The sequence below is a fragment of the Leptonychotes weddellii genome, chromosome 8 (assembly GCF_054177405.1).
Source record: "Leptonychotes weddellii isolate Sample4059 chromosome 8, ASM5417740v2, whole genome shotgun sequence".
Taxonomy (NCBI): Eukaryota; Metazoa; Chordata; class Mammalia; order Carnivora; family Phocidae; genus Leptonychotes; species Leptonychotes weddellii.
In genome coordinates this window covers 116,525,861-116,551,048 of record NC_138376.1, presented here as the reverse complement: position 1 = coordinate 116,551,048, position 25,188 = coordinate 116,525,861, and the positions used below count along the sequence as shown (strand labels likewise).

Below are 25,188 nucleotides of genomic sequence, written 5' to 3'. Positions count from 1 at the left end.
TATGAGCTGAATAATGTGTCTTTTTTCTTGAGTTGGGCATAGGCACTCTGCACAGTGTGGAGTCACTCTGGGCTTTCATGTCTCACTCCAGGGACACGCAGGAGCCTGTGACCAGCCTCTAGGCCCGCATGACCTTTTGTTTTTATTTTTTTTATTTTTTAAAAATATTATATTTATTTATTTGAGAGGGCGAGAGCACAAGCCAGGGAGCGGGAGGGGGGGAGGGAGAGAGAGAGAAGCAGACTCCCTGCTAAGCAGAGCACCCCACACAGGGCTCGGTCCCAGAACCCTGAGATCATGACCTGAGTTGAAGGCAGACACTTAACTGACTGAGCCACCCAGCACCCCGACTTTTTTTTTAATTTTAATTTTTTTTATGTATGTTTGTATGTATTTTAAGATTTTATTTATTTATTTGACAGAGAGAGAGAGAGAGAGAGCACACATCAGAGGGAGAGGGAGAAGTAGACTCCCAGCTAAGCAGGGAGCCCGATGTGGGACTTGATCCCAGGACCCCAGGATCATGACCTGAGCCAAAGGCAGATGCTTAACCGACTGAGCCATCCAGGCACCTGACCTTTTGTTTTTAAATAGTGCCCGGGACATGATCATTGGCTTAGCATTCATCAAATGTCTCCAAGGATTTCAGGTCCAAAACATTGGTGCTGGAAGGAGCCTTAGCAAAGTTCTTGTCTGTCTTATTTTAGAAATGAGGACCCTAACATGCAATGGTGAGCTTTGTCCCAAGTGGAACTGCAAAGAACCTGCTTCCAGACTTAGCTCTCCTTTCTCTGAGTCCCTGCCCCGTACCACACACGTACCAACCCACAATTTTGCATTCACTAGGGAGACAGGAAGTGAGGCTCAAAAACCCTTTCAACAGCTTAGAGAAAGTTGTTTCCAATAAGAATTTATTTGTAATTAACCTAAGATAAGGGCGTGGGAGACTCCAATTTATAACTTGGGTAATTGAAGGGGCTATGAGCAAACTCTTAGTTTAAAAGTTATAATGTAACTTCTCTTAAAATATCACGTTAAACAGTGATCAGTATTAGCCATGTCCTGATCTTTCTTCAAGGAGACCTACTGATGAAGATCATGGATGAAATGCAACACTTGAGCAGCCTTAATACCTGATCTGGAAAATGGTAGGGGCGCCTGGGTGGCTCAGTTGGTGAAGCATCTGCCTTTGGCTCAGGTCATGATCGAGTCCCACGTCTGGCTCCCTGCTCAGTGGGGGGCCTGCTTCTCCCTCTGCCTCTGCCCCCTCCCCCTGCTCATGCTCTCTCAAAGAAATAAAATCTTAAAAAACCCCCAAAGAACATGGTCATAGGTCAGTGCCCCCGCCAGGCGCCGCCAGCTCGAGGGCTTACCTGCAACCGGACTGCGTGCTCATGCTTCCTCTTCATGTCGTTGATGTGCCAAGCCACTCTCTGCATCGTGTCGATAGCATCGAGCACCACATCATAGCCCTCTGTGTCCTTGTCAAGGTGATTTTCTATTTCCTTTAAAAAAAAAAGACAGAACTAGCTATTTTCACTTTTTTTTTTCCACACAGGGCATCTTTATGATGAGTTCCTTGTATTTTACTTTTGCCTATTTATTTACACACCACCATCATGCCTTAAGAGTCTGAGATGACTTACCAGAGATACCTGCAAGAAAATGGTAAGACAGGAATGAAAACGGGGCAGGGGGAGGGGAGGAAAAATAGAAGTGGGTTAGAATTTCATGACGAGGATAAAAGAAAACACTATACAGTCCATTAAGTCTCACAGAGATGCTACAGTTATAACAGATACAAGAGTTGCTATTACGGTTGGAGACTAGCGAGTTTCCTGGTGGCCAATGTAGTAGGGTTCTCGCCCTTACAGGACAGAAGACATACTTTCCTTTTTCTCCCAGAGGAAATAAAGGTGTCACACCAGACTGCGTAACAGACTAAACCATAGAGTGGACATTATCTTTAAAAGTACGTCTATAGCAAGTGCCTTTTCATGTAGTCAAGGCTTTAAAGCCCCAAAGAAAGTTCACAAAAGACAAGTCTTCAGATTGTCGAGGATGATCTCATGGTTCAAGTATTCTCTGGGGATCAGTACTCAGCTTAGCACTGGAGTTCCACAATCCCAGGGCCACGAAAGGGACATGATCTCTGCTCTGATTCTTTCCAGCACATAAGACACATGTCCCTAGACCCCTCAAGAGCCCCTTATGGAGGGCGCCTGGGTGGCTCAGTTGGTTAAGCGACTGCCTTCGGCTCAGGTCATGATCCTGGAGTCCCTGGATCGAGTCCCGCATCGGGCTCCCTGCTCGGCAGGGAGTCTGCTTCTCCCTCTGGCCCTCCCCCCTCTCATGTGCTCTCTCTCATTCTCTCTCTCTCAAATAAATAAATAAAATCTTTAAAAAAAAAAGAGCCCCTTATGGAGAGGGACTGTTGTATCATCTAATTCTTTATCTATTCAATGGTAACTACCAGAGAGGGTGGTCAATAAATGCTTATTAAGTTGAAGCTCTACCTTCTTAAAACAATAACAGTAACCTACATAAATATGGAAAACAGTAAGAAGATATTATAGTCAATGAGATCATTTCTGGGACATTGATGATGTGCATAATCATTAAGCCAAAGGATGGAGGTTGAATCTTATGGTATAACTTATGAAGGTTAGTTCCATTATTTTATAATTCTACTTCATAGGATTCCTACTTCAAGTTTTCCATCTAAGCTTGAAACTGGGAAGGAATTTGCATTTTCTTTCCATGCTCAGACTCAGCTGTTAGAAAGGTACTATGAAACTATACCGCTAAAATAAGAGCTCCCAGGTAAGCTCCAGATCAACAGCAGATTAAAAAAAATAGTAATTTCTTCTTTTGGTCTGAGAGGCAATCCTGTTCAACAACAAACAGACTCGGGAGTACAGAGTGTATTCTTGTGCGGATCTTCATGGATGGCTACACAACTTTGAAGTGATGTAAATGACACAGAAGGAACACTCTAAATCACCCATAAAAGCAAAAATACTTCAAAGGCAACCAGAAGTTAGTTTTTGATTAATCTAACCACTGTTCTTCATTACCAGCTGTTATGGATGGAATGTCTGTGTCCCCCCCAGAAGCCACATGTTGAAATCCGAACCCCCATTGTGCTGGTCTCAGGATGTGGGGCCTTTGGGAGGTGATTAGGTCATGAGGGTGGAGCCCTCATGGGTGGGATTAGTGCTCTTATAAAAGGGATCCCGGGGAGCTCTCGCCTCTTTCCACCATATAAGGAAACAAGAATGCAACCCAGGACAGCGACATCATCAGAACCTGACCAGACTGGCACCTTGATCTTGGCCTTCCAACCTCTAGAACTGTGAGAAATAAATATTTGCTGTTGAAGCCACCCAGGCTATGGTATTTTCTTATAGCAGCCTAAACTAAGACACCAGTTCCTAATTTAGAAGGTAAGGGCTATTTTTCCCTATTAATTACCTTTTTGTAAGGATCTTGACTTGTTATGTTTCACATGCTTAAGTAACTGCCATCTTAGACTTTGCTTTTGATCGATGGCCACCCAACTCTCTAGAAGGCTATATTTAGAGATTATTGAGACACACTAGTCTTAAATGCCATATTAGCAGAGTCCAGCAGAAATCTATCCTGGGACAGGCATTATCTCACCATTATTTGGACCCTGGTTTAGCAAATTAATCCCACTAATCTAAGATCATGAGTATTAGTTTAACAATTAAAGTGATATTCCTGATCTGGCTTCACAGGACATAAGATTCTCCAAACCCAGGCAAACAAAGCTGAGAAATTTCTAGCAGAGTTGGACCATAAGCATTCTTAAAACTGTACATGTTTGTGAACTGAGCAAAACTGGAATGATTATCCAAGCTGGGAACCTGGAATCATTTAAAAAGAGATACATATAAATTGCAGGCATGGTGATACAGATAAGAGCTCTGGATTCAAATTTTAAGATTTAATGTAGTATGAAAATAATTAAACAAAAACAATAGCTCACGTTCATGGACTGCCTGTGAGCTACAGTGAACATGGACAATTTACAGGATTTGAACCCAGAGCCTGGACCCTAACCACCATGCTAGGTCTTCCTTGTGTTATAAGGGCAATCCAATCCTACTGACCCAATGGAAATGACTTGCAACAGAACTTTTCCCCAATTTTATCAACTTCCTTAGAGGGAAGACATGAGAATGTGAGAGCTATGTCTACCTTTGTTTATAAAGCCTCTGTGCATTGTATATAAATAATGGGAAATGCAACAAATACAATGAAGTGATGCTAAGCCCTGCTCAAGGATCATTCATCACACCACTCATTGGTCTTCTCCTTTTTCAGCACCTTCTCTTTGCTCATACAAAAGCCAATCTATGACAGATAGCTCTCCTGCCCAACTGCCTACTGAATCTAGGCTCGTGGAGATAAGACACACAAAAATCTGTTTTTCATTACGGTGATAGCTCTCTATCTGAAACCATTCACTGCCCAGAGTGAGGTATTCCTAAGCCCTATCAGAATTAGAGCTAAAATGAATCTTTTCACTTGGCTGGTGTCAATGGGGCTGCAGGCCCAGAATATAAATATCTCTAATTCCTCAAAGCAGATTAGTCCGTTGTAAAGTATGAGTGTGGAAAACGTTTCCATATGTCCACAGCCTGTTCTGATATTTTTTCCCCAAAGCTTAATGGAGGATAAATGCACAAAATCACCATCCCCTGGAAAGTATTCAAGGGCAGGCAGAAACTTACATGCAAAAGGAGATGATATTTGAGAATCCGCTGAACTGGTTTCAAGAGATAGGACCCCAGAGGCAGAGAGTGTTTCAGAGTTTCCTGACGTTCCCTGAAGAATTTGGCCAGCATCTTGTTCCGCATGCACTCTGTTAACACAGCCACTGACCTGCAGGAAGGACACATTTTTATCTCAGTTGTAATAGTGAGATGGGTATGTAAGTTGTTTTTTTTTTTTTTTTAAGATTTTATTTATTTATTTGAGACAGAATGAGAGAGAGAGAGAGCTCATGAGAGGGGGGAGGGTCAGAGGGAGAAGCAGACTCCCCGCCGAGCAGGGAGCCCGATGTGGGACTCGATCCCGGGACTCCAGGATCATGATCTGAGCCGAAGGCAGTCGCTTAACCGACTGAGCCACCCAGGCGCCGGGTATGTAAGTTTTAAATGCCCTAAAACAGGTGGGGCAGCAAGAGCTATAGCTAGACTAAAATGCCTCTGGACAAATTAGAAAAAGGTGTCTCTTTGGGTGGATGGATTAGAAAAAGGCACAAGAAAAAGCTGGTTGCACATGGACAGATGGCTTCTAAGCAGCAAGCTCCTCCCTTCTAGGGATGAAGTCCCTGGCCAGGACACATGCTTGGCAAAAGGGGGATCTGAGTCAGATGTTAGCCCCCAGTTGCATCCCATATGGGTATCTGTGCAGTGCACGAACCACACATTTGTATTCAGTCTGCACAGGTCAGACTGCAAGGACGGGGCACCTCTATACTAGGAAAAAAGGAGCTCATTCTTCAGTAGAGTCAGCCCCGTGCTGGGCATTTGTCACCCCTTCTGCCAGCTGCCTTTGTAGAATGCACAAACTGCCTGATACTCCGTGCAGATCTTTGGAGAGCGTGGCCCACAAGTTAACTTCCCTTTGAGAATCTCTGAACAGATCCCTCTAAAGACAGTTTCTGAAACAGCTAGAGAACTTCACTTCTTAGGGAGTGTGCCTCAGTGGACTCGGAAAGCGGGTCAGAATTCCTTCTGCATCCCAGCTCCCCCAAAGGTAGTAAGTATAGCCCCCTAACACCCCAGGGGAATAGTTGAACCAGTGTTCATATCTTACACATGAAAGCCAGTGGGCTTGTGAAGTCACACACACACACACACGTAAATTAAAATCGTATGGTCTCATAACTTAGAAGAAAGGAGGTGGAAGTGATTTCAGCCCCTCTCTCCCCAAGGCAGTAATACGTTTTCAGGATTAATTTAGAAAATTAGGGCCAAATTAGACTCCTTGGAAGAAAGTGAAATGGAGGTCTCTTAATGAACCTATTAGAATCACTTTTGTGCCCATCTGCTTTGAGAATTATCTGTCCAAACGGATTTATTTCCCCCAGAAGTTGAGATTTCAAAACTACTCCTTATCCTGTAGCCGAGGGCCTTTTTAAAGGTTCTTCCAGAGGCCAGAATCGGCTGCCCAGTTGCCCTTTGGCCAGCTGAAGGCTTCAGCTTGTGCCCACGGACAGGACACCCGCAACAAATTGGGAGCACACTGAACTCCAGGTTCGGGGCCCAGCGAGACATCTGAGGACAATGACCTGACAGGGCCTGGGCCCCTCCTTAGGGAAAGGAGGGAAGGCTTGTGTCTCTTCCCAGCGAAACTGCTGGGGCGTGACTGGTATGAAGAAGGTGGACATCTGTCAAGGTGTGCCGGCGACATTTAATATCTCTAGCCTGGATCCAAAGGGAGAAGAAATGTTGTCAGATGGGCTGAAACACCTGGCACTCTTGGCTTGTTAAGAGAGGGAAAAGGAGACCGGGGCTTCAGAAAGCAAACTGATTGGAGAAAAGGAGCCAAGAGGAAATATTTTTCTGTGAATATGAAAACCGTACAACTGGGCAAGAACCGGACACGCCTACTTCACTGAGCATGCCTTGTGACCATCTCTCTGCTAACCTGTTTCTTTCCTTCTTCAAAGTTGAAGATACACGATAAAAAAGAAAACATGAAAATACAAAAAAAACCCAAATAGAAAAAAACACTTCCTCCAGGAAACTGTTCTTAACTCTCCTCCCTGGGACTTACTACTCCTTTCTCTCATGCATCTTTAGCTTCCAGTACACACGACTGAGTCCGTACTACATTAATTTGTATTTATTGATTTGATCTTCCCTAACACCCTATTCCATAATTGCATTTAGTTGAGTTTGATGCTCAAAAAAAACTCTAAAAGTTGCTAGAAGACAAGGATATTAGTTCCTACTTCCTGCCAACACACAGTGGGCTTGGGACCAGGCTCCATGGTGTTCTTACATGAATGATTTTGCCTGTCTTTTGACCCTGAAGCAGCCTCATAGAGAAAAAGCTGCCTTTATTTTGTACTCTCTTATTACTAAGTCCGAAAAATCTTTTTTTTTTTCCCTTTTTTTAAAGATTTTATTCATTTGAGAGAGCGAGAATGAGAGAGAGCACATGAGAGGGGGGAGGGTCAGAGGGAGAAGCAGGCTCCTCGCCGAGCAGGGAGCCCGATGCAGTCCGAAAAATCTTCTTAATATAAACTTCCCCAATTGCAAATTCAGAAGTCATTTCTTCAAATGGCATGTGTATAATCAAACTTATACAGACATAATCCCCCAGACAAGCCCCTCCAGGGTCTCCCATGCTGATAATGGGGTCAAGAAATGTGTTGAATCTTTGGAGTTTGATTTTTTTTTCCCCCCCTTTCCCTTTGATGCGGAGTGGAGAAGTTGAAGGCCGATTCTGGGATGTCTCTGGATTGGGGTGTGGCGCCATGCTGGATTTTAGCTTCCGGTTCATGGGATTTAGTTGGTGCATCCTACAATTTTCTGCTACCTTCAGCATAGAGGTGGAAACAAATACTACAGGAGACAGCATTAAGTGAAACTGTGTAAACTATGGGGGTGTCTACTGATAAGGATATGGTGAGAGCATCTAACTAGCATGTGGGTTTTGGTGGGTTTTGTTTGGTTTTTAGGGAAACCTGGGAAAAGCGCAGTTGGCTGCTAACCAAATAAATCCCCACAGCACAATATCCTGACCAATGTTTAGAGAGGGAGACTACAGTCCTCCAGTGGAAAGTATTTGTACCTAAGTCTCGGCCTCTGGCTTCATGCCTCTGAATCCAAATTGGCTTTCTGAGGCCACTTCCGAGCAGGGGTCCTATTGGTTCTTCCTTGCTGTGGTAGCTGTGGGGGCAGGGAGGGCAGCCTACTGGCTTCTAGGTGGATCCTGCTACCCACTTTAGCCTTAGGGACAGGTTTCCACCAAGACACACAACAGAGCCTATCGCTCTTATCTTCCCGGCTTGTCCCCTAAGATAGCAACTCAAGTTCTGCTGAGAAACTTTACAAGGACGTAGTAGAAACCTTGTAGGTCCGAGGTTGGAGAAACCTTGATTCGAATCCTAGCTGGGCCACCCGTTAGCTATGTGGTCCCCATAAAATCAGCAAACCATCGGAGTCTCGGTTCCTTCATGCATACACTGGGTTGGAGCAGGGGCGATGATGAGGAAGCAACTGTTGAGAACCTATCATCCCGTGCCCTGCACTGTGATGGATGCTTCACTTTTCTGGAATCCCTTGACATCTCTGGATTATTGTGCAAGTTAAATTCAACAACATTTTGCATTTATAGCATTTAACACAGTGATTAGGACTCAAGAAATGCTCAATAAAAGTCTTTTGCTGAAAAAAAGAAATGACGACAGTGACCTTGGGCCTGGCTCCCTTACTGAAATGGTCATGATATTGTCCATATGGCATTCCCTGAACCGCCCCCCCCACCCCCGTCCCGCTGTGTGGCTCCCTGGGTCAGCAAAACTGAAGCCAAGATCCAGGTGAGATGAGGAGTCCTTTTTACATAGTTCTCAGAGCTTATATAGTAAAAATATAAGATATTTTACCCCAGCTAGATTATATAAACTCATTCTATGTGCATCCCAAATTCTTCAAAACGTGCCACACATACAAGAGGGGTAATGGGCAAGAATTAGACACCTCACGATCTTTTTGGTCTCTTTCACGGTCTTTCACAATGTCCCTCCCACTGGTTCTGCCGGGAGTCCCTAAGCTGAATGGATCCCTATCTGGCTACCCCGTAATCCGTTCTCAGCACACTGTGCGGTCTCTCCGTGGCATTCAGCGCAGTGCCAGGCACAGAACGCCTACCACCAGCATGCACGGGACCCCGCGGCCTGAACCCAGATGCAAACGCAGAGATGCACAGCTGCATATCGACAACGTGTACCTTGGATAGTTAGTGCAGTACTGCGTGTAAATGTGGAAATCTTCACTCTGCAAGGAAACAAAAGAGACGTTCAGAGGCAAAAAAAAGCACAGGCATCAGGAGGCATTTAAAAACAATAAAAAGAAATACCGCTCATACCCGTAAATTTGGCTCTGTCATCACGCAGGCCTGCCTGAGCCCCCGTGGCAATGACCTATGCCTTTTTATCTACCTTGTTTCATACTAGAATCCACCTCGACTTGAACTCATCTGAGGTCAATAAACACTTACTGAGCACCTGCTCTGTTAGGTGAATCTGAAGGTGAAAAGGAAGAGGAGGAAAGTAAGGTTTCTGCCCCAGGTACTTATAGTCCTCCAGTGGATTTGCAATGTGAAAGAGAAATAGAAGTAGGTAATTTAATTATGGTGGTAAGAACACGGTAGAAGTATGTGCAAGGCACAAGAAAGCCGCCATAAACTTTCAGGCCCTCACGTATACAATTATCTCTGCCCACTGTTTTTCCTACCTCTTGCAATGAATGGATAGCCACTGTGCATCCTTTGACATTGAACTTAGGCTTTATTTCCTCCAAGGAGCCTCCCTGGAGCTTGGGCAGAGCCCACTGCTCCTACTCTGGGCTTCCCCAACACCCAAATCTCTAGTAGCATTTACCAAACGACAGTGACATTTTCTCTGCCTCTCTGTCTCCCACTCCAGGCTGTGAGTTCCTGCAAGGTAGGGGCCATATGGTGCTCATCTGGCACAGATTGCTCATTGAACCCCAGAATCCCCCTCTTTTCTACTAAACTGAAAATTACTTGAGAGCAGGAGTCCTTGATCTTGCAAACTCTAACATGGAATTACATTATGAAAAAGAGACATTACGTTATTTTGGTGGTATTTCATATTCTGCTCTTTTTACTTCTTAAGCTACTTCATGCTAGATTCACATGTGACTCCAAGACAGTGACTTTTTTTTTGTAATTTTAATGCTTTAATTTTTTTCTTATTTAAAAGGAATGTCTACTTAGAATCCTTTCTGTTCACTTGACTAGGATTAGATTTAAAATTTGATACTATAGGAAGTCTCCAGCATATATATACATATAAAAGTAGAGAGGATGGTATAATGAATCACCAAGTATCCATCACCTGACCTCAGTAGTAACTCATGATCTATATCCACCTCCTACCCTGTTTCCCCATCCCTCTGAAGCAAATTCTAGACATCAGATCACCGCACTTGTAAATATTTTAGTATATATCTCCAGTATAAGGACTTTTATAAAGAAGCATCACCACAATGCCATTATCATATTTAAATAATTCCATCATGTGAATATTCAACAGTCACTATTCAAATTCCCTATCTTCTTAATTTTCTTTCGTTAAATAGTTGGCCTATTTGATTTGGAGTCCAAATAACTCCACAAAGCAACCGGTTGGGATCTCTTAAGACTCTTCTAATCGATAAATTCCTCCCTTTATCCTTTTTCCCCTTGCAATTTAGTTGAAGAAACCAGATGGTTTGTCCTACAGAGTTTCTCATGGTCTGTTCTGCCGGTTGTATCCCTACGGTTTCCTTTAATATGTTCCCCTGCCCCCTGCACTGGTGCGGTTCAGGGGAGATTGGATAGATTTAGGTTCCACAGTTTGGCAGGAATGCATCATAATTGTATCGTGCTTCCATCAGGAGGCACAGAACATCTGGTTGTCTCTCTGTGATGTTAACCACCACTGGTCATTATTGCCTGATCCATTAATTCATTAGGAGCTGCCAGAAGGTGGTATCTCTGACTCTGCTATTCCTCCATTTATTAGCCAGAATCTTTCCCAAAAAAGGAACTTCCTTCTATTAACTGTTACCCTGCAATTTGTAGTTGGTATGGGAAAGACAGGATGAATGCTTGATTCTTTCCCTCCGTTTTCAAGATAACGCATTGGTTTTCTAGCATCCCACAAAACCCACCATTCTGGGTTTTTTAATCACTGTGAATTCATGAATATAAACATATTTAATGGGTTTCAGTTGTTTCTAATTAATTATCTTTACTGATGCTGAAATGATCCCAGCTTTGGTCAGCAGGAGCCTCTTCTTTAGTATTCGTGACCTGACCTACAGACTCGGGGAGCTTCCTTATTTTCTGGAATCACAAGATGTTCCAGACCACCTTATACATTTCCTGCCCCACACTCATTCTTCACGGGGCCCTGATTCCTTTTGGGTGCAAGTTGTATTTGGAGACCACAGTCTGGGTATCAGAGATGGTCTTGCCACTGGGTTAATCATTATTTCTAGGCCCTTTCAGTGGACAGACTCAGGAATATGGTGTTTTTTAAACATAAAATACATTCTTGGTTCAAACGTGCAATTCTGATTCAGGATTACAGTGGTTTTAATTAGTCTCATGATTACCCTGTGTTTTCTGTCTCCTCGCAAATCCAGTTCAATGACGCTAACATAAATACTCATTTGTTTTATCCCACAATACACTCGATTTCAGCATAACAATACCAACACCACCATATTTGGTATCATTACTGACAACAGTTAAAAGTGTATTTGCTGTATTTTCTCCATTGTCTATTTTAAAATCAACCGGGATTTCTTTTGTGTGATGATGTCGCAAAGTGGCTGTATCAGTAGGCCCATCATTTCATTTTGCTTTCAATTTTTTGGAGACTGCCTTTTTAACTTTAGTTTTATGAGAAAAAATACTTACATCGTTTCAGGGTCAACTCTGTAAGAAAATGCATATTCAAAGAAGTCTAGCTTCTATTCCTTCCCATTTTGGTCTACCCCTCCCTTCCTTATCAGTGATCAATTTTTAATTTTACAGTTGATTCTTTTTTAAGATTTTATTTATTTTATTTGTCAGAGAGAGAGAGAGTACAAGCAGGGGGAGTGGCAGGCAGAGGGAGAGGGAGAAGCAGGCTCCCCGCTGAGCAGGGAGCCCGATGCGGGGCTCGATCCCAGGACCCTGGGATCATGTTGAGCTGAAGGCAGACGCTTAAGCGACTGAGCCACGCAGGCATCTCTACGCTTGTCTTTTTGTCACCGTCTCTTTGGAGCAGATTTCTGGAAGGAGGACTGCTGGATTACAGGATGAATTTAAATGTGATCTTGCTAGATATACTCAAATTCTCCTCCACAGGGTCTGTGCCATTCTGTTCTTCCACAATTACAGGAGTGCCTGTTTCCCCACGCCCTCGCCCTCACCAACTGTGTAGGCTGCCAAATTTTGTTCAGAGTACTTTTTAAAAATTTAAATTAGTTGTCAGTTTCCAAAAGTTGCAACATCAAAATATCTTGATTTCCTGTTTCTCCTGAAAACGTATTAGATCCACGGGGCCTGGAGGCCAGTTTCATGCGACACTTCTGTCCTCAGAACATGGGTGCTTCGGTGGCTCTTGCCTCCACCCAGGCCCACACATGTGCTACCCTCACCAGAGTAGCCCCAAAGGCGCTGGAGCGTCCGGCCCTGGCTCCGTGGACAAGCCTGGCAAAGTGACTTGCCCAAGGTCGTCCAGTAAAGTAATGCCAGATGGAGCCTTTCTCTGGGTTTCCTCACACACTCTGAGTTTCTTGCTTCTTCCCTGCCTGTCTCCTGCAGCACACTCAACATGCGATTGAATAATATCAGGTTGACTTTCCTTAAGTTGAGGGACCTTTAGGATCATCTGAAATGCCAAACTTGAAAAGAATGGCTTCAGGGGCTCCTGGGTGGCTCAGTCAGTTAAGCATCTAACTCTTGATTTCGGCTCAGATCATGATCGCAGGATCTTGGCATCGAGCCCCACGTTGGGCTCCCCTCTGGGCGTGGAGCCTGCTTAGGAGTCCAACCTCCCCCCCCCACCTCGCTTGCACTCTTGCACACTCTCTCTCTAAATAAAGAACTAAAATCTTACAAAAAATGCTTCAGTGAAAATATATCTAAATTACATCATATGCTTGACCTACATACACCTATCCCCAATAAAGCCTCAAGACTTCTGCACAATTGAATTGCTGTGTATTTTGTCACCTCATGGCTCTATTCCAATATTAAATTAGGTTTTGATTTAAATCAGCTCTATGTTCTTAATGTAGAATTAAATGCGTATTTGATCTTAGATTTATAAGTTCTGTGGACAATCCAAACAGTGGTTTTATACAAAAATCAATAGCTCCTAGTTAATCCTTAAATGCCTTTATTCAATACATGTGCTACCCCAAATACTTTTTAGAAGTAATTAGGGAAAAAGAAGATAATGATAAAGAAATTAGATAAAAATAGGTATTTCTGATTCAACTCTGTCAAATTGTAATTAGAGATGCAAAAATGAGATGTTTAATTATGAAAGAACCAAAATAAAAGAGATAGTTAGGGCTGGCCAATTGGGCACATGGGGCACTCAGCTGTTTATTGGTTGAATAGTAAAGAAATCTGCATGATTTTAGGGTTTCCTCTGTCATGGGGTCTATCTCTCTTTCTCTCTCTTTCTCTCTCTCTCTCTCTCTCTCACACACACACACTTTGATTCCTGAGAAGTTTTCACTAGACACATGAGAAAGGCTTAATATGTAAGTACCATCTGGGTGAGGTAACATGGACTTGAATTCATTCCAATGATATGAATGTTCAATGTCAGCACTTTCTTGAGGATAATCTCAATAAGTGGGTAGGGTGTGTGCACAGTGCACGCATGGGCGTGCATGTCTGGGCACTGAAGGGAGAAGGGCACCAATGGGAGGGGAGAGGAGGAGGTTCAGGGGAGGTTGGGTCTCTGAAGATAAACTCTGTCTCCTTCCTAAATGCTGCCTAGGGTCAGCCCAGCTGAGAGCCAAGATAAGAGACAGAAATGAGGATGGAGGTGAAGCAAGCAGGAAAGCAAGGAAACCTGTTCTAGGTGTTTCTACAGCCCTAGGAGCAGACAAATGGGAGCTGAATCAGCTGGGAGACAGCTTGGCCTGCCCACTGGGGAACTTGTATTTCTGTCCCTCCAGAGAATGGCCCCTGCAGCCCCTTGTGCTTTGATAAGCAGCAGGTAAGAAGTACTGTATTCTTCTTTTGTCAGGAAGGATTTTGGTAACCTCCACATGCCACAAAATCAAGGTCAAAGATGAATCTCTGTGTAAGCCCCAGTGATTCAGATTAAAGCAGAAGTCAACCACCAGCCTTCCCTCTTTCATTAATGGCCTCTCAATTAAAGCAATTTTCCATTCCTCCCCAGAGTCGAGCAGCTGGTTGTGTTTCAGAAAACGTAACATCGTCTAAATTTCAGGGTGCTGAGTGAGAAGCACCCCGTGCCAGGACCAAACACTCTCTCACAGTGCCCTGCCTCCATGTGAAAGTGTGGAGTGCTGAAGTCAGGCTTCTAATTAAACTTGGCAATATTACAATGAAAAAATGAGATCTGGGAGTTGGCAACGTGGCACATAAACAAACTTTTATGTGAATAATTAAGCCGGAGCTAAGCATATGCTGGACCGTCTTTAATCAACTTGTGATTACAGTTACTGGTAAAAGCCCAAGCGTTTCCGATCACCCCCATGTTGTTTACGCGCCGTGGCTATTCTAACATATCTTCTTTGATATACGCAGCACATCTTTTTCCCTGTTCCTCCCTCTTCCCTCTTCCTTCTCTTTTTCAAATTCCTGTCCTTTAGAAGAATTAATTATGACACAGGCAACGTATGACAAGAACTGTGTGTGTAAGCACGAGTGTACGTTTCACATGTTAACACGTGGACATCCATGCACCTGCCCACAGTCAGGAGGGTTTTATATGCAAGCCCATCAACTGCCTTTAAGGAATCATGCTTCAATAAAACCCGGAGTGTTATGTCTGGATTTGAAACCACTGGATGAATCTGTGGCTATAAGAAACGGCCCTGAAACAAATCCTGAGCCAGGTCAGGCATCTCATCTTGAAGTTCACAACGCACTCTGCAGCTCTAAATGAGGTGCTGATGCCTGGTTGATCCCCGAGCACAATCGCGAAACTTGTTTACACCTCTGTACCCTTGAAACCACAACTGCAGAAATCACATGACATTTTGCTGCGAAATAATTTCCACGAGCCCTTTTCCAAACAAAAGTTGTTGCATGTTTAAGAGAAACTTAAGAGTCTATATAGAGTAGGTAGCATGTGGGAAAACTCTGTAAAGGATTGTCTTGTATGTTTCAGAACCCTGGTGCAGGGTCGGAACTGACCATTTCATAAGCTTTAAAGGTCAGATCCTTTTCTTCTATTTTTCTAAACGATCAGTGTAGCTTAAGAAAAAATGTAGGAAAATGAGAATGTATTTTTGAGATATAAGAGACTAATTCTGCATCTCCTTAGTCCCCTCCCCCCCATGATAATTATATAGCCTAGGCTAGTGCCACGTATATTATAGATAAAATACCTAGATTCTAACAGATTTTTGTAGCTGGTCTTGAGGTATTCTCTGCGTATTTATTTTTCAAACATTATTCTATTCTGGATTTTCCTCCCCATCAAGCCCAAATTTCTTTCTTAGGAAAGATGCATAAGCATCATTCAGTAACGATACAAGTTCTAAGACAACTACTTACTGGGGACAGTAACACTTTTTTTCCTTGCTAGTGGAAAAAAAGAAAAAACAGAGTGAGAGAGATTAGTGGGTAACTTCATCCAGTATGAAACGAACCAGTCATTTTAACTTTAAAATGAAAACAATTTGCAATATGCGTCTGTCTTGGTTGTCCCAGAGAAATGAACCCTGCTTACCTTGGACACAAAACATTCTGCTATGGCCACAGGATCATTTTCACAGTTTTCCAAATCTTGCAGAAGTTCACTAATAAAAAAATAATAGCCAGAAAGTATTAGATTATAGTCTGATGATTGAGAACATTTTATGTAACTCAGAGGTCTACACATTTATATGGCGTTTACGAGGAATCACTTTTTTTTTTTTTTTTAAGTAAGGATTTAATAGTGGTCAAAGCCAAAGTACACTCTCGAGGTAGGAGAGCACGCAGGCCCAGAGGTGGCAACTGCTACAAGGAATCATACTTAACTGGATAACTGAGGACCTATTGTCATTATGTCCAAGGCTTAGATTAGGGACTTGCCCAAGGTCATGGTACCCCAGGGATTTAAATACAGGTCCGACCTTTAACTCTCCCACCTAGAGATAAGCCCTGCCTGACGTTTAAGTCTTCTAGACGGTTGGCATTGTCTGTATGCATGTTCACACACACACACTTACTCATTCATCAAATAGCTGTCTAGGTACCAAATGCCAGGCAAGGCATAAGAACAAACACATCAGTGAGCTAAAGGAGATACGGTCCCTGAGTGCTTGGAGCTCGGAATCCATTGGAAGAGTCAGACATTCCATGAAAGATCACACTAACAAATTATAATTATAAACAGAGAGGGAGTACCTGCCTGGCTCAGTTGGTAGAGCATGGGACTCTTGATCTCTGAGTCATGAGGTCAAGCCTCATGTTGGGCATAGAGCTTACTTTAAAAAAATAAAATAAAATTATAACTGGAGATAGTGCTCTAAAGGAAAAATATGCTGGGAGGAAATATCTTTCCTCAGATGAAAACCTATCTTAGGGGCGCCTGGGTGGCTCAGTCGGTTGGGTGGCTGCCTTCGGCTCAGGTCATGATCCCAGGGTCCTGGGATCGAGCCCCGCATCGGGCTCCCTGCTCAGCAGAGAGCCTGCTTCTCCCTTTCCCTCTGCCTGCCGCTCTGCCTACTTGTGCTCTCTGTCAAATAAATAAATTAAAAAAAAAAAAAAAAAGAAAACCTATCTTATTTTTTAATGGCAGTAGCATTATTTTAAGGAACAGCATACTATTTCATTGCGTGGATACAGTATAATTAATGTAACCAACTTACTATTAGATAAAATTAAATTCCTGGGTCAAAGGGCATCACAGAGTTAAATGGTAACACATTTCCAAATTGCACTTTCTATAAGTTGTATTAATACATTTTATTATGTTAAGTGTTTATTTTAATTAGAGGTATATTACATATTTAATAAAAAGTTAAATAGGGGTGCCTGGCTGGCTCAATCGGTAGAGCATAGGATTCCTGATCTCAGGGTCGTGAGTTCAGGCCCCACACGGGGCGTGGAGAATACTTTAAAAAGATAAAAAAAAGTTAAATAGTAAAGCTAAATAATAAAAACAAGCAGTTTCTTACTTTCTGTTTCCCGTTCTCTACTGCCACTCTCGAGAAGCATTCTCAACGTCTTGCTGTTTCTATCCACGGCTCTAAACATGCCGATGCAGCATTTTCAGCATTTTTTAATTTGAGATATTACTTACTTCCTAATTTCCCAAACTTCACCTCATCTGATCTCAATGATTTCTATTATGAAATTTGATTAGATTAAAAGTCAGAGCTTACATTTTGAAGACTATATAAATATTATCCTCAGCTGAGCCTGGGAGTATACCATAATTACATTTCCTTTCTTGTACAACCATGTTTTCCCTGGAGTTAAAATCATCCACCACCCCCCCTTTTTTTTCTTAGTTTTCCAAGTACACACCACTAATTTATCCTTAAACTTTGCGCTGGAAGGGTAACTCTCGCCTCCCTGTGTTCAAACATCAGATCACCTGTTGGTTGTATTCTTTCTTGGTCATCTCCCTGCTGGAGCCCTCAGTCCTTCTGCCCTCACCTGAACAGGTTAACCTGCTCTCCACACCTGCTGGGTTCTCCCAGCACCATCCTGATGATGCACTTCACTGGCTCCTGTGTTAGATGCCCTGTTTCTTAGCTACCATTTCAGATGTATCCTTCTTTGGGCGATTACAACAGCCAGTAGCTGTCTGAGTCAAGGTAATAGGCAATACATTTTCTGGGACTCTTCCTGTTTTAGAATGTTCTCCCTTCCCACTTGGCTGATCATGTTCCTGGATATAGAATTCTTGGTTGGAAATAATTTTCTCTGAGTATTCGGGAAACTATCTGTTGAATTCCAATGCTGCTGAGAAGTCCAGTAACATTCTGATCCATGATCCAGGATTCATGTGACCTGATTTTCTATTCTGGAAGCTCTCAGAATTGTCTCTTTGTTAACATAATTCTGAAATTCTGTGATGGCTGACTTTGGGGTGAGTCCTTTTTTTTTTTTTTTTAAGATTTTAAATTTTTTATTAGAGAGAGAGTACAAGCAGCGGAGCAGCAGCAGAGGGAGAAGGAGAAGCAGGCTCCCTGGTGAGCAGGGAGCCCGATGTGGGGCTCGATCCCAGGACCCCGCAATCATGACCTGAGCCAAAGGCAGACGCTTAACCGTCTGAGCCACCCAGGCGCCCCAAGGGGTGAGTCTTTTCATGCACAGAGCCAACTTGACTATTTGGAAAATATTCTTGAGCATCACTTCTCCAAGTGACCCCTGGATTCCTGAGACCCCTTCAGGAGTCTGTAAAGTCACTATTTTCATAAAAATTCTTAGGCAATATTGGTTTTTTTACTTTCATTCTTTCATGAGCATACAGTGGACTTTTTCAGAGGTGACATGACTTGGGATGAGGAAACAGATGGAAAGTAGAAGCTCACTTAAGAATCCAGTGATTTTCTAGGGGCGCCTGGGTGGCTCAGTCATTAAGCGTCTGCCTTCGGCTCAGGGTCCTGAGATCGAGCCCCGCATCAGGCTCCCTGCTCCGCGGGAAGCCTGCTTCTCCCTCTCCCACTCCCCCTGCTTGTGTTCCCTCTCTCGCTGTCTCTCTGTCACATAAATAAATAAATAAATAAATAATCTTTAATTAAAAAAAAAGAATCCAGTGATTTTCTAGTAAGTCACACAATAAAGAAATTTGCAAAAATGTAAACCAATTCCAATATATACACAAATGTTAGGGGGAAAAGCTTATTTTTCTAAAAATGTGTGGGTTCATTATTATTGAATAAACTGAAGTTTTAACGATTTTTCAGTTTTAATTTCTATCATGATAAACAAAAATAAATACACCATAAATAAAAACAAACTTTTTGGGTCCTTAGTAATTTTGAAGTATGTACAGATCCTGGGACCAAAAAGCTAAGGAACCTCTATGCCTAAATTGGGTCTTTGATATTTCCTTCCCCCATTTTCTCTTCTCTCTTTGAAGCTCCTATTATTCACATTTTAGATCTCCTGGTGTGATACTCTATTCTTTCTTATTCTTCCTCTCCTACTTTCTATCTTCTTGTTTATTATTCGTTTTCTGGGAGACTTCAATTTTATTTTCTGTCCCGTCTATTAAATGTTTTCCTTTCTACTATCTGATTTTTAATTTCAGAGTTTTGTTTTTTTTTTTAAGATTTTATTTATTTATTCATGAGAGACAGAGAGAAACAGAGGGAGAAGCAGGCTCCCAAGGAGCGGGAAGCCCGATGCGGGACTCGATCCCAGGACCCTGGGATCATGACCCGAGCCGAAGGCAGACGCTTAACCATCTGAGCCACCCAGGCGCCCTTTCAGAGTGTTTTTTAAAAATATGCTCTTTAGATGGTTCTTATGTTTCTGTTCTTATGAGTGCAAAATTTCTCTCTAAAGATTATGGTATTACTATTATTATTATTAGTTATTTGCGGCTTTTCTTTCCTGCCTTTTTGCTTTCTGCTGAGCTCTCTTTACTGTTTGATCCTTTTGGCTTCTGTCATTCACGTTAGAGGCTCTCCCCAAATATCTGGGATCTTCAATTGTCCTTTCCTATTTGAAGGTGAGAGATGACAATGCCGATTGTAAACTATGTGAGAAGTGGAGCTTTCCATGGGTCCTCTTCACTCAAGGCAGCTGTTCTCCAACTTTGTACTATTATGACCTGTATACACTCTAAAAAATTCTTTATGTGGATTATATCTACTGATATTTATTAGAAATTAAAATTAAATATTTTTGAAATCGGTCAATTCATTCAATAAGTTCAATACATGTAAATATAAATAACTTTTGTGAAAAACAGATTTTATAAAACAAAAGTTAGTGAGAAGAGTAGCTTTGTTTTACATTTTTGCAAATCTCTCATGTTGACCCTAATGGAACACTGATGGATTCTCATCTGCTTCTACATTCAATCTGTAACAATCTGTTATTTTTTTTTTTAATTAGCAATAATCGCGCCTCGGATAAACCTCATTGGCTATGATACTGCCACTGCGCAAAGCTGTTATTTTTTTTTTTAAAGATTTTATTTATTTATTTGAGAGAGAGAGAAAGAGAGTATGAGTGGAGGAGGAGGGGCAGAAGGACAAGCAGACTCCCCGCTGAGCAAGGAGCCCGATGTGGGACTCGATCCCAGGACCCTGAGATCATGACCTGAGCTGAAGGCAGATGCTTCACCGACTGAGCCAGCCAGACGCCCCTGTTATTTTGATGAAGTACACAGAAAACAATCTAGCCTCACATAGATATATCACTGGAAAAGAAAGGAGTCTTTGAATACCTATTGAGAAAAGTGTGGATATTTTTTGATATTACACTGAAACTGAATGTATGATAATTTCTTAGAGATCTGTTGGAGTCTGAAACCATACCAATGCACTGTACCTTGTTACTTTAAAATCCATGGGTCTATCTTGCACATTGAAAGGATCTTTTACCAATGTTACCAAAGCATGATTTCAGGATAGTCCCAATTACAAACATTCATTCCTAATATTCCTTTTTTTTTTTTTAAGATTTTATTTATTTATTTGACACAGAGAGAGAGAGCACAAGCAGGGGGAGTGGCAGGCAGAGGGAGAGGGAGAAGCAGGCTCTCCGCCGAGCAGGGAGCCTGATGCGGGGCTCGACCCCAGGACCCTGGGATCATGACCTGAGCCAAAGGCAGACGTCTAACCGACTGAGCCACCCAGGTGCCCCCATTCCTAATATTCCTATAAAAACATTCCCTTTGTAAGATTATTTTTACTTTGGAAAATACAATCCTGATATTTATACCAATATCTCTTACAGATAGATGGGTATGAATAAATTAAAGATAGTTGAAATCTAATCATTGGGACCTAAGCACTGGATGAAGAGAAACGGTTGAAGAAAAGTAATAGTCAAAGAAGCAACATTTCTGGGCCAGTGATTTCCATTACTGGAGGATGGAGTGCTCAAGATCTAGGTTTTGTGTCCAGGTCTTTCAGTACAAATCTTCTTTCTGATCAGAGAAGAATTTTGAGCAGAATCCATCATAGCTTAACAGAAATATTCCTTGACAATACTCAACTCCCTGGGTTCTATATGTTATGCTAATCAAGCTCCCTTTGAGCTTTACCTTCATCTCCAGAGTGGACTACCTGGTAGGAGGAAGTGTCTCAGGGGACGCACCCAGGCTCCAGGTATAGCTCACCTGTAAATGAATGACTGGCATTCATTGCTCAAACCACAGGGTGGGAGGGAGCTCAGACACTTTCCAGTCCAACCCCTCATTTTAAGGTGAGGAAATCATGGCTCATACAAGGGAAGTAGCTTACCTTAGTTCACACAGCTAATAATTAATGGCCACAGCTGGTGTTAGTATCAGGGCTGCTGAATCCCAGTCATGCACTCTATTATAAACACATCTATTGAAAGATTTATTTCCTGACCGACTCAAGAAAGCCAAGGGCTGGACTCTGCATTATGGTGTTTTCGGTGGGAGACCTTGTCTACCTGGGAGCCCTAGCTTGAGTCACCTGGCTAGCTTTCCTTTACAATCATTTTCCAAAATAGGACAAACACTAAGGATGGCAACAGTGAGGAGGAAGTAATGGGATTTCTTTTGTACTCTTGTTATAGGGCCACCGTCCTAACGTATTTGGCCCACCATCTTGTTTGCTCTCCTTTCAACAGTAATTATTGAAAGCCTCCATGTCAGGCATTGTTATAGGTACAAAGGTATGGGATAAAGAACATGGGCCTGTCCTATGGTGTTTATGCTCTGATCAGGGGTGGTAAATGTTAATAATTGAATAAAGAACATAGTATCAAACAAAAGATAAGTGTGGGCAAGGGTGTAAAGAATTGGAACTCTTGTACACTGTTGGTGGGAATACAAAATGCTGCAGCCTCTATGGAAAGCAGTTCTTCAAAAAATTAAAATAGAACTACCATATAAGCCAGCAATCCGATCTCTGGGTATTTATCCAAAAGAACTGAAATCAGGATCTTGAAGAGATATTAACACACTCATGGTCATGGCAACACTAGTCACAATAGCCAATAAGTGGAAACAACTTAATCCATGGATGGATAAAGAAAATGTGGTATATACATACAATGAAATATTATTTAGCCTTTGAAAAGGGAGGAAATTCTGTAATCTGCGATAACATGGGTAAACCTTGAAGACATCATGCTAAGTGAAACAAGTTAGTCACAGAAGACACATACAGTATGATTCCACTTACTTGAGGAATCTAAAGTAGTCAAATTCATTGAATCAGAGAGTAGAATGGTAGTTACCAGGGGTTTGATGGGGGATGGGGAGAAATGGAGGAGTTGCTATTCAATGGGCAAAAAGTTCCAGTTAAACAAGATGAACAAATCTGAGAGATCTGCTGTACAACATAGTACCTAAGTTAAAAATAATGTATTGTACACGTACAATTTTGTAAAGAGGGTAGGTTTCACGTTAAGCTTTCTTACATGATAAAATAAAATTTGAAAGCACCATTTTGCTAAACACATAAAAACCTAAATGAAATTACAATAGCAACTCGCATGTTGTAACACATTATCACTTAATGAGAAACATTTATGTGAAAAATAATCAAGTATTGGTTTTACTGAAAAAAGAAACAAAACAACACAGTATGACACTATGCTCTGTGATACAAAGCAAAAAGGGCATGTGGGGAGAGCAACTGAGGCTGGGTGGGTGTAGAAGGGCACTGGAGCAGTCATGGAGGGCTCCCGAAGGAGGTGATACTGGAGTATGGGGAGGGCTGAAGAAGAAAGTCCTTTAAGAAATCAGTTGAGCGGGGCACCTGGGTGGCTCAGTTGGTTAAGCGACTGCCTTCGGCTCAGGTCGTGATCTTGGAGTCCCGGGATCGAGTCCCGCATCGGGCTCCCTGCTCGGCGAGGAGCCTGCTTCTCCCTCTGACCCTCCCCCCTCTCATGTACTCTCTCTCATTCTCGCTCTCTCAAGTGAATAAATAAATCTTCAAAAAAAAAAAAAAAAAGAAATCAGTTGAGCACACCAAGCTCATTCTGGACTCACTTGTGTGAGGTTACAGAAAGGATGCCCTTGTGGCTGGAGTTTGGTGAAAATAGGAACATGGGAGAAACAGGAAGAAGACTAACTAAAAAATAACATGCCCTGTACTAGGGGAGCACAAATGTGGCCCCAGAATTCGGTATATCAGCCACTGAAGATACTCCAGAAAGAACAGGACCGTCGTTCTAGAGTTACAGCCTAAGGGTGGAGACCAGGTTTCTCACTGCATCATTGTATCTAATGAACAACTCTACCTGTACATTGGCAGGAGGGAGTGATTCACAGATTGTGTTTTGTACTCACAGCTAAAATTAGAGTCATCCCACCTTCGGGTTTTGGGTATTTTCCCTTTTCCCTGAGTTCCAAATATTTCTTCCTTTTTGAGTAGGACTATGAAAAAGAAGGTAACATTTCTTACTTACATTTCTTGTTCGGGTGTGCAATTAGAGGAAACACCGTTCTCTTTTACAGAACATATTACATGTAAAATTTTCTCTGACTAGTGATGTGAACTTGAAGGCAGGAACTGTATTTTGAGCTTGAAGATTCCACTGCCTCACAGGGAATAAGAGGCAGGAAAGGGGCCTCTCCCCTTCAGGTCTACAATAGCCTCTGAGCACCACTTCCTTTCCCCACCTACCTAGCTAGGTCAGCTGGCATTCCAAGCTGTTGCGTCCACAAAGGCACACGTGCACGTGGGAACAGAAAATGGAATGAGGTTAAGAGCACCAAATGTTCCATTAATCTCACTGATACATTAACACTGGCCTTGAAAGTCCACTTGAAAAAAGCCTGCGGGTGAAAACATTTCTACCACTGTGCAGAAGTTAAAGAGATTTTGGTGGTGGGAAAATGCTCTAAAAGAAAAAACTTCCCGGGCACCTGGGTGGCTCAGTTGGTTAAGCAACTGCCTTCGGCTCAGGTCATGATCCTGGAGTCTCGGGATCGAGTCCCGCATTGGGCTCCCTGCTCAGCAGGGAGTCTGCTTCTCCCTCTGACCCTCCCCCATCTCATGCTCTATCTCATTCTCTCTCTCAAATGAATAAATAAAATCTTAAAAAGAAAAAATAACTTCCCCCACCTTCCATTGCCTTCATGTTCTATGTATCCCATGATTCACTTTCTAAATTACATTTCAAGGAATAAAAAAAGGATGACCCAAAAAACTTTTTTTTTTCCACTTAGACTAGACTTAGCTGAGTGTTTTATAAGCAGTGACTTGACAGATACAGAATAAAGAGAAAGAATTAAAGGGAAAGGGGAGATTTTACTCTCACCTTCTGAGGAAGGAAGAGAGCTTAGATTATTTTAATTTGCTAATAATTTTAAAATAGAAATTCAATATAAGGAATGGTCTCTCTTTCCTCACTCTTCATTCTTAAAGAAAGATTCAAATTACAGTTTAGGTAACTCTTCTCTATTCCAAGAGAAGGATGAGTGTATAAAACAGGTGGCATTTTTTGGGCACCTGGGTGGCTCAGTTGGTTAAGTGACTGCCTTCGGCTCATGTCACGATCCCTGAGTCCTGGGATCGAGTCCCACATTGGGCTCCCGGCTCAGCGGGGAGCATGCTTCTCCCTTGACCCTCTCCCTTCTCATGCTGTTTCTCTCTCTCAAATAAATAAAATCTTTTTTTTTTAAAGATTTTATTTTTATTTATTTGACAGAGAGAGACAGGGAGAGAGGGAACACAAGCAGGGGGAGTGGGAGAGGGAGAAGCAGGCTTCCCACTGAGCAGGGAGCCTGATGCGGGGCTCGATCTCAGGACCCTGGGATCAGGACCTGAGCTGAAGGCAGACACTTAACGACTGAGCCACCCAGGCGCCCCTCAAATAAATAAAATCTTAAAAAAAAAAAACCAACAACAACCCAGTTGGCATTTTCTTCTTTAATTGGAAGTAAACAAACAAACAAACAAAAGTTGTGGGGTTTTAGGGGCACATTCAAAGGGGAAAGTAGTTTCTTTTGACCGACCTAGTTTCCTGACCATTTAGGGATTTATTCCAGACACCAAACCAGAGACTTAAATTTCTAGGCTATCACAGGGATTACAAGAGGAAAGAGAA

At 42.4% G+C, this 25,188-nt stretch overlaps 1 protein-coding gene and 1 pseudogene across 1 annotated transcript in view; both read right to left on the bottom strand.

The window, feature by feature from the left end:
- Positions 1–25,188, bottom strand: part of PLEKHG1 (pleckstrin homology and RhoGEF domain containing G1) — a 219,418-nt gene that overhangs the window by 25,574 nt on the left and 168,656 nt on the right. The window contains exons 5-8 of the mRNA XM_081829382.1: positions 15,710–15,779; positions 8,995–9,041; positions 4,761–4,911; positions 1,374–1,505 (exon numbers count right to left, since the gene is read on the bottom strand). Of these exons, the coding sequence (XP_081685508.1) occupies positions 1,374–1,505; positions 4,761–4,911; positions 8,995–9,041; positions 15,710–15,779 (400 nt within the window). The remainder of the gene's footprint in view (positions 1–1,373; positions 1,506–4,760; positions 4,912–8,994; positions 9,042–15,709; positions 15,780–25,188) is intronic.
- LOC115941612 (U4 spliceosomal RNA) lies at positions 20,022–20,100 on the bottom strand (annotated as a pseudogene).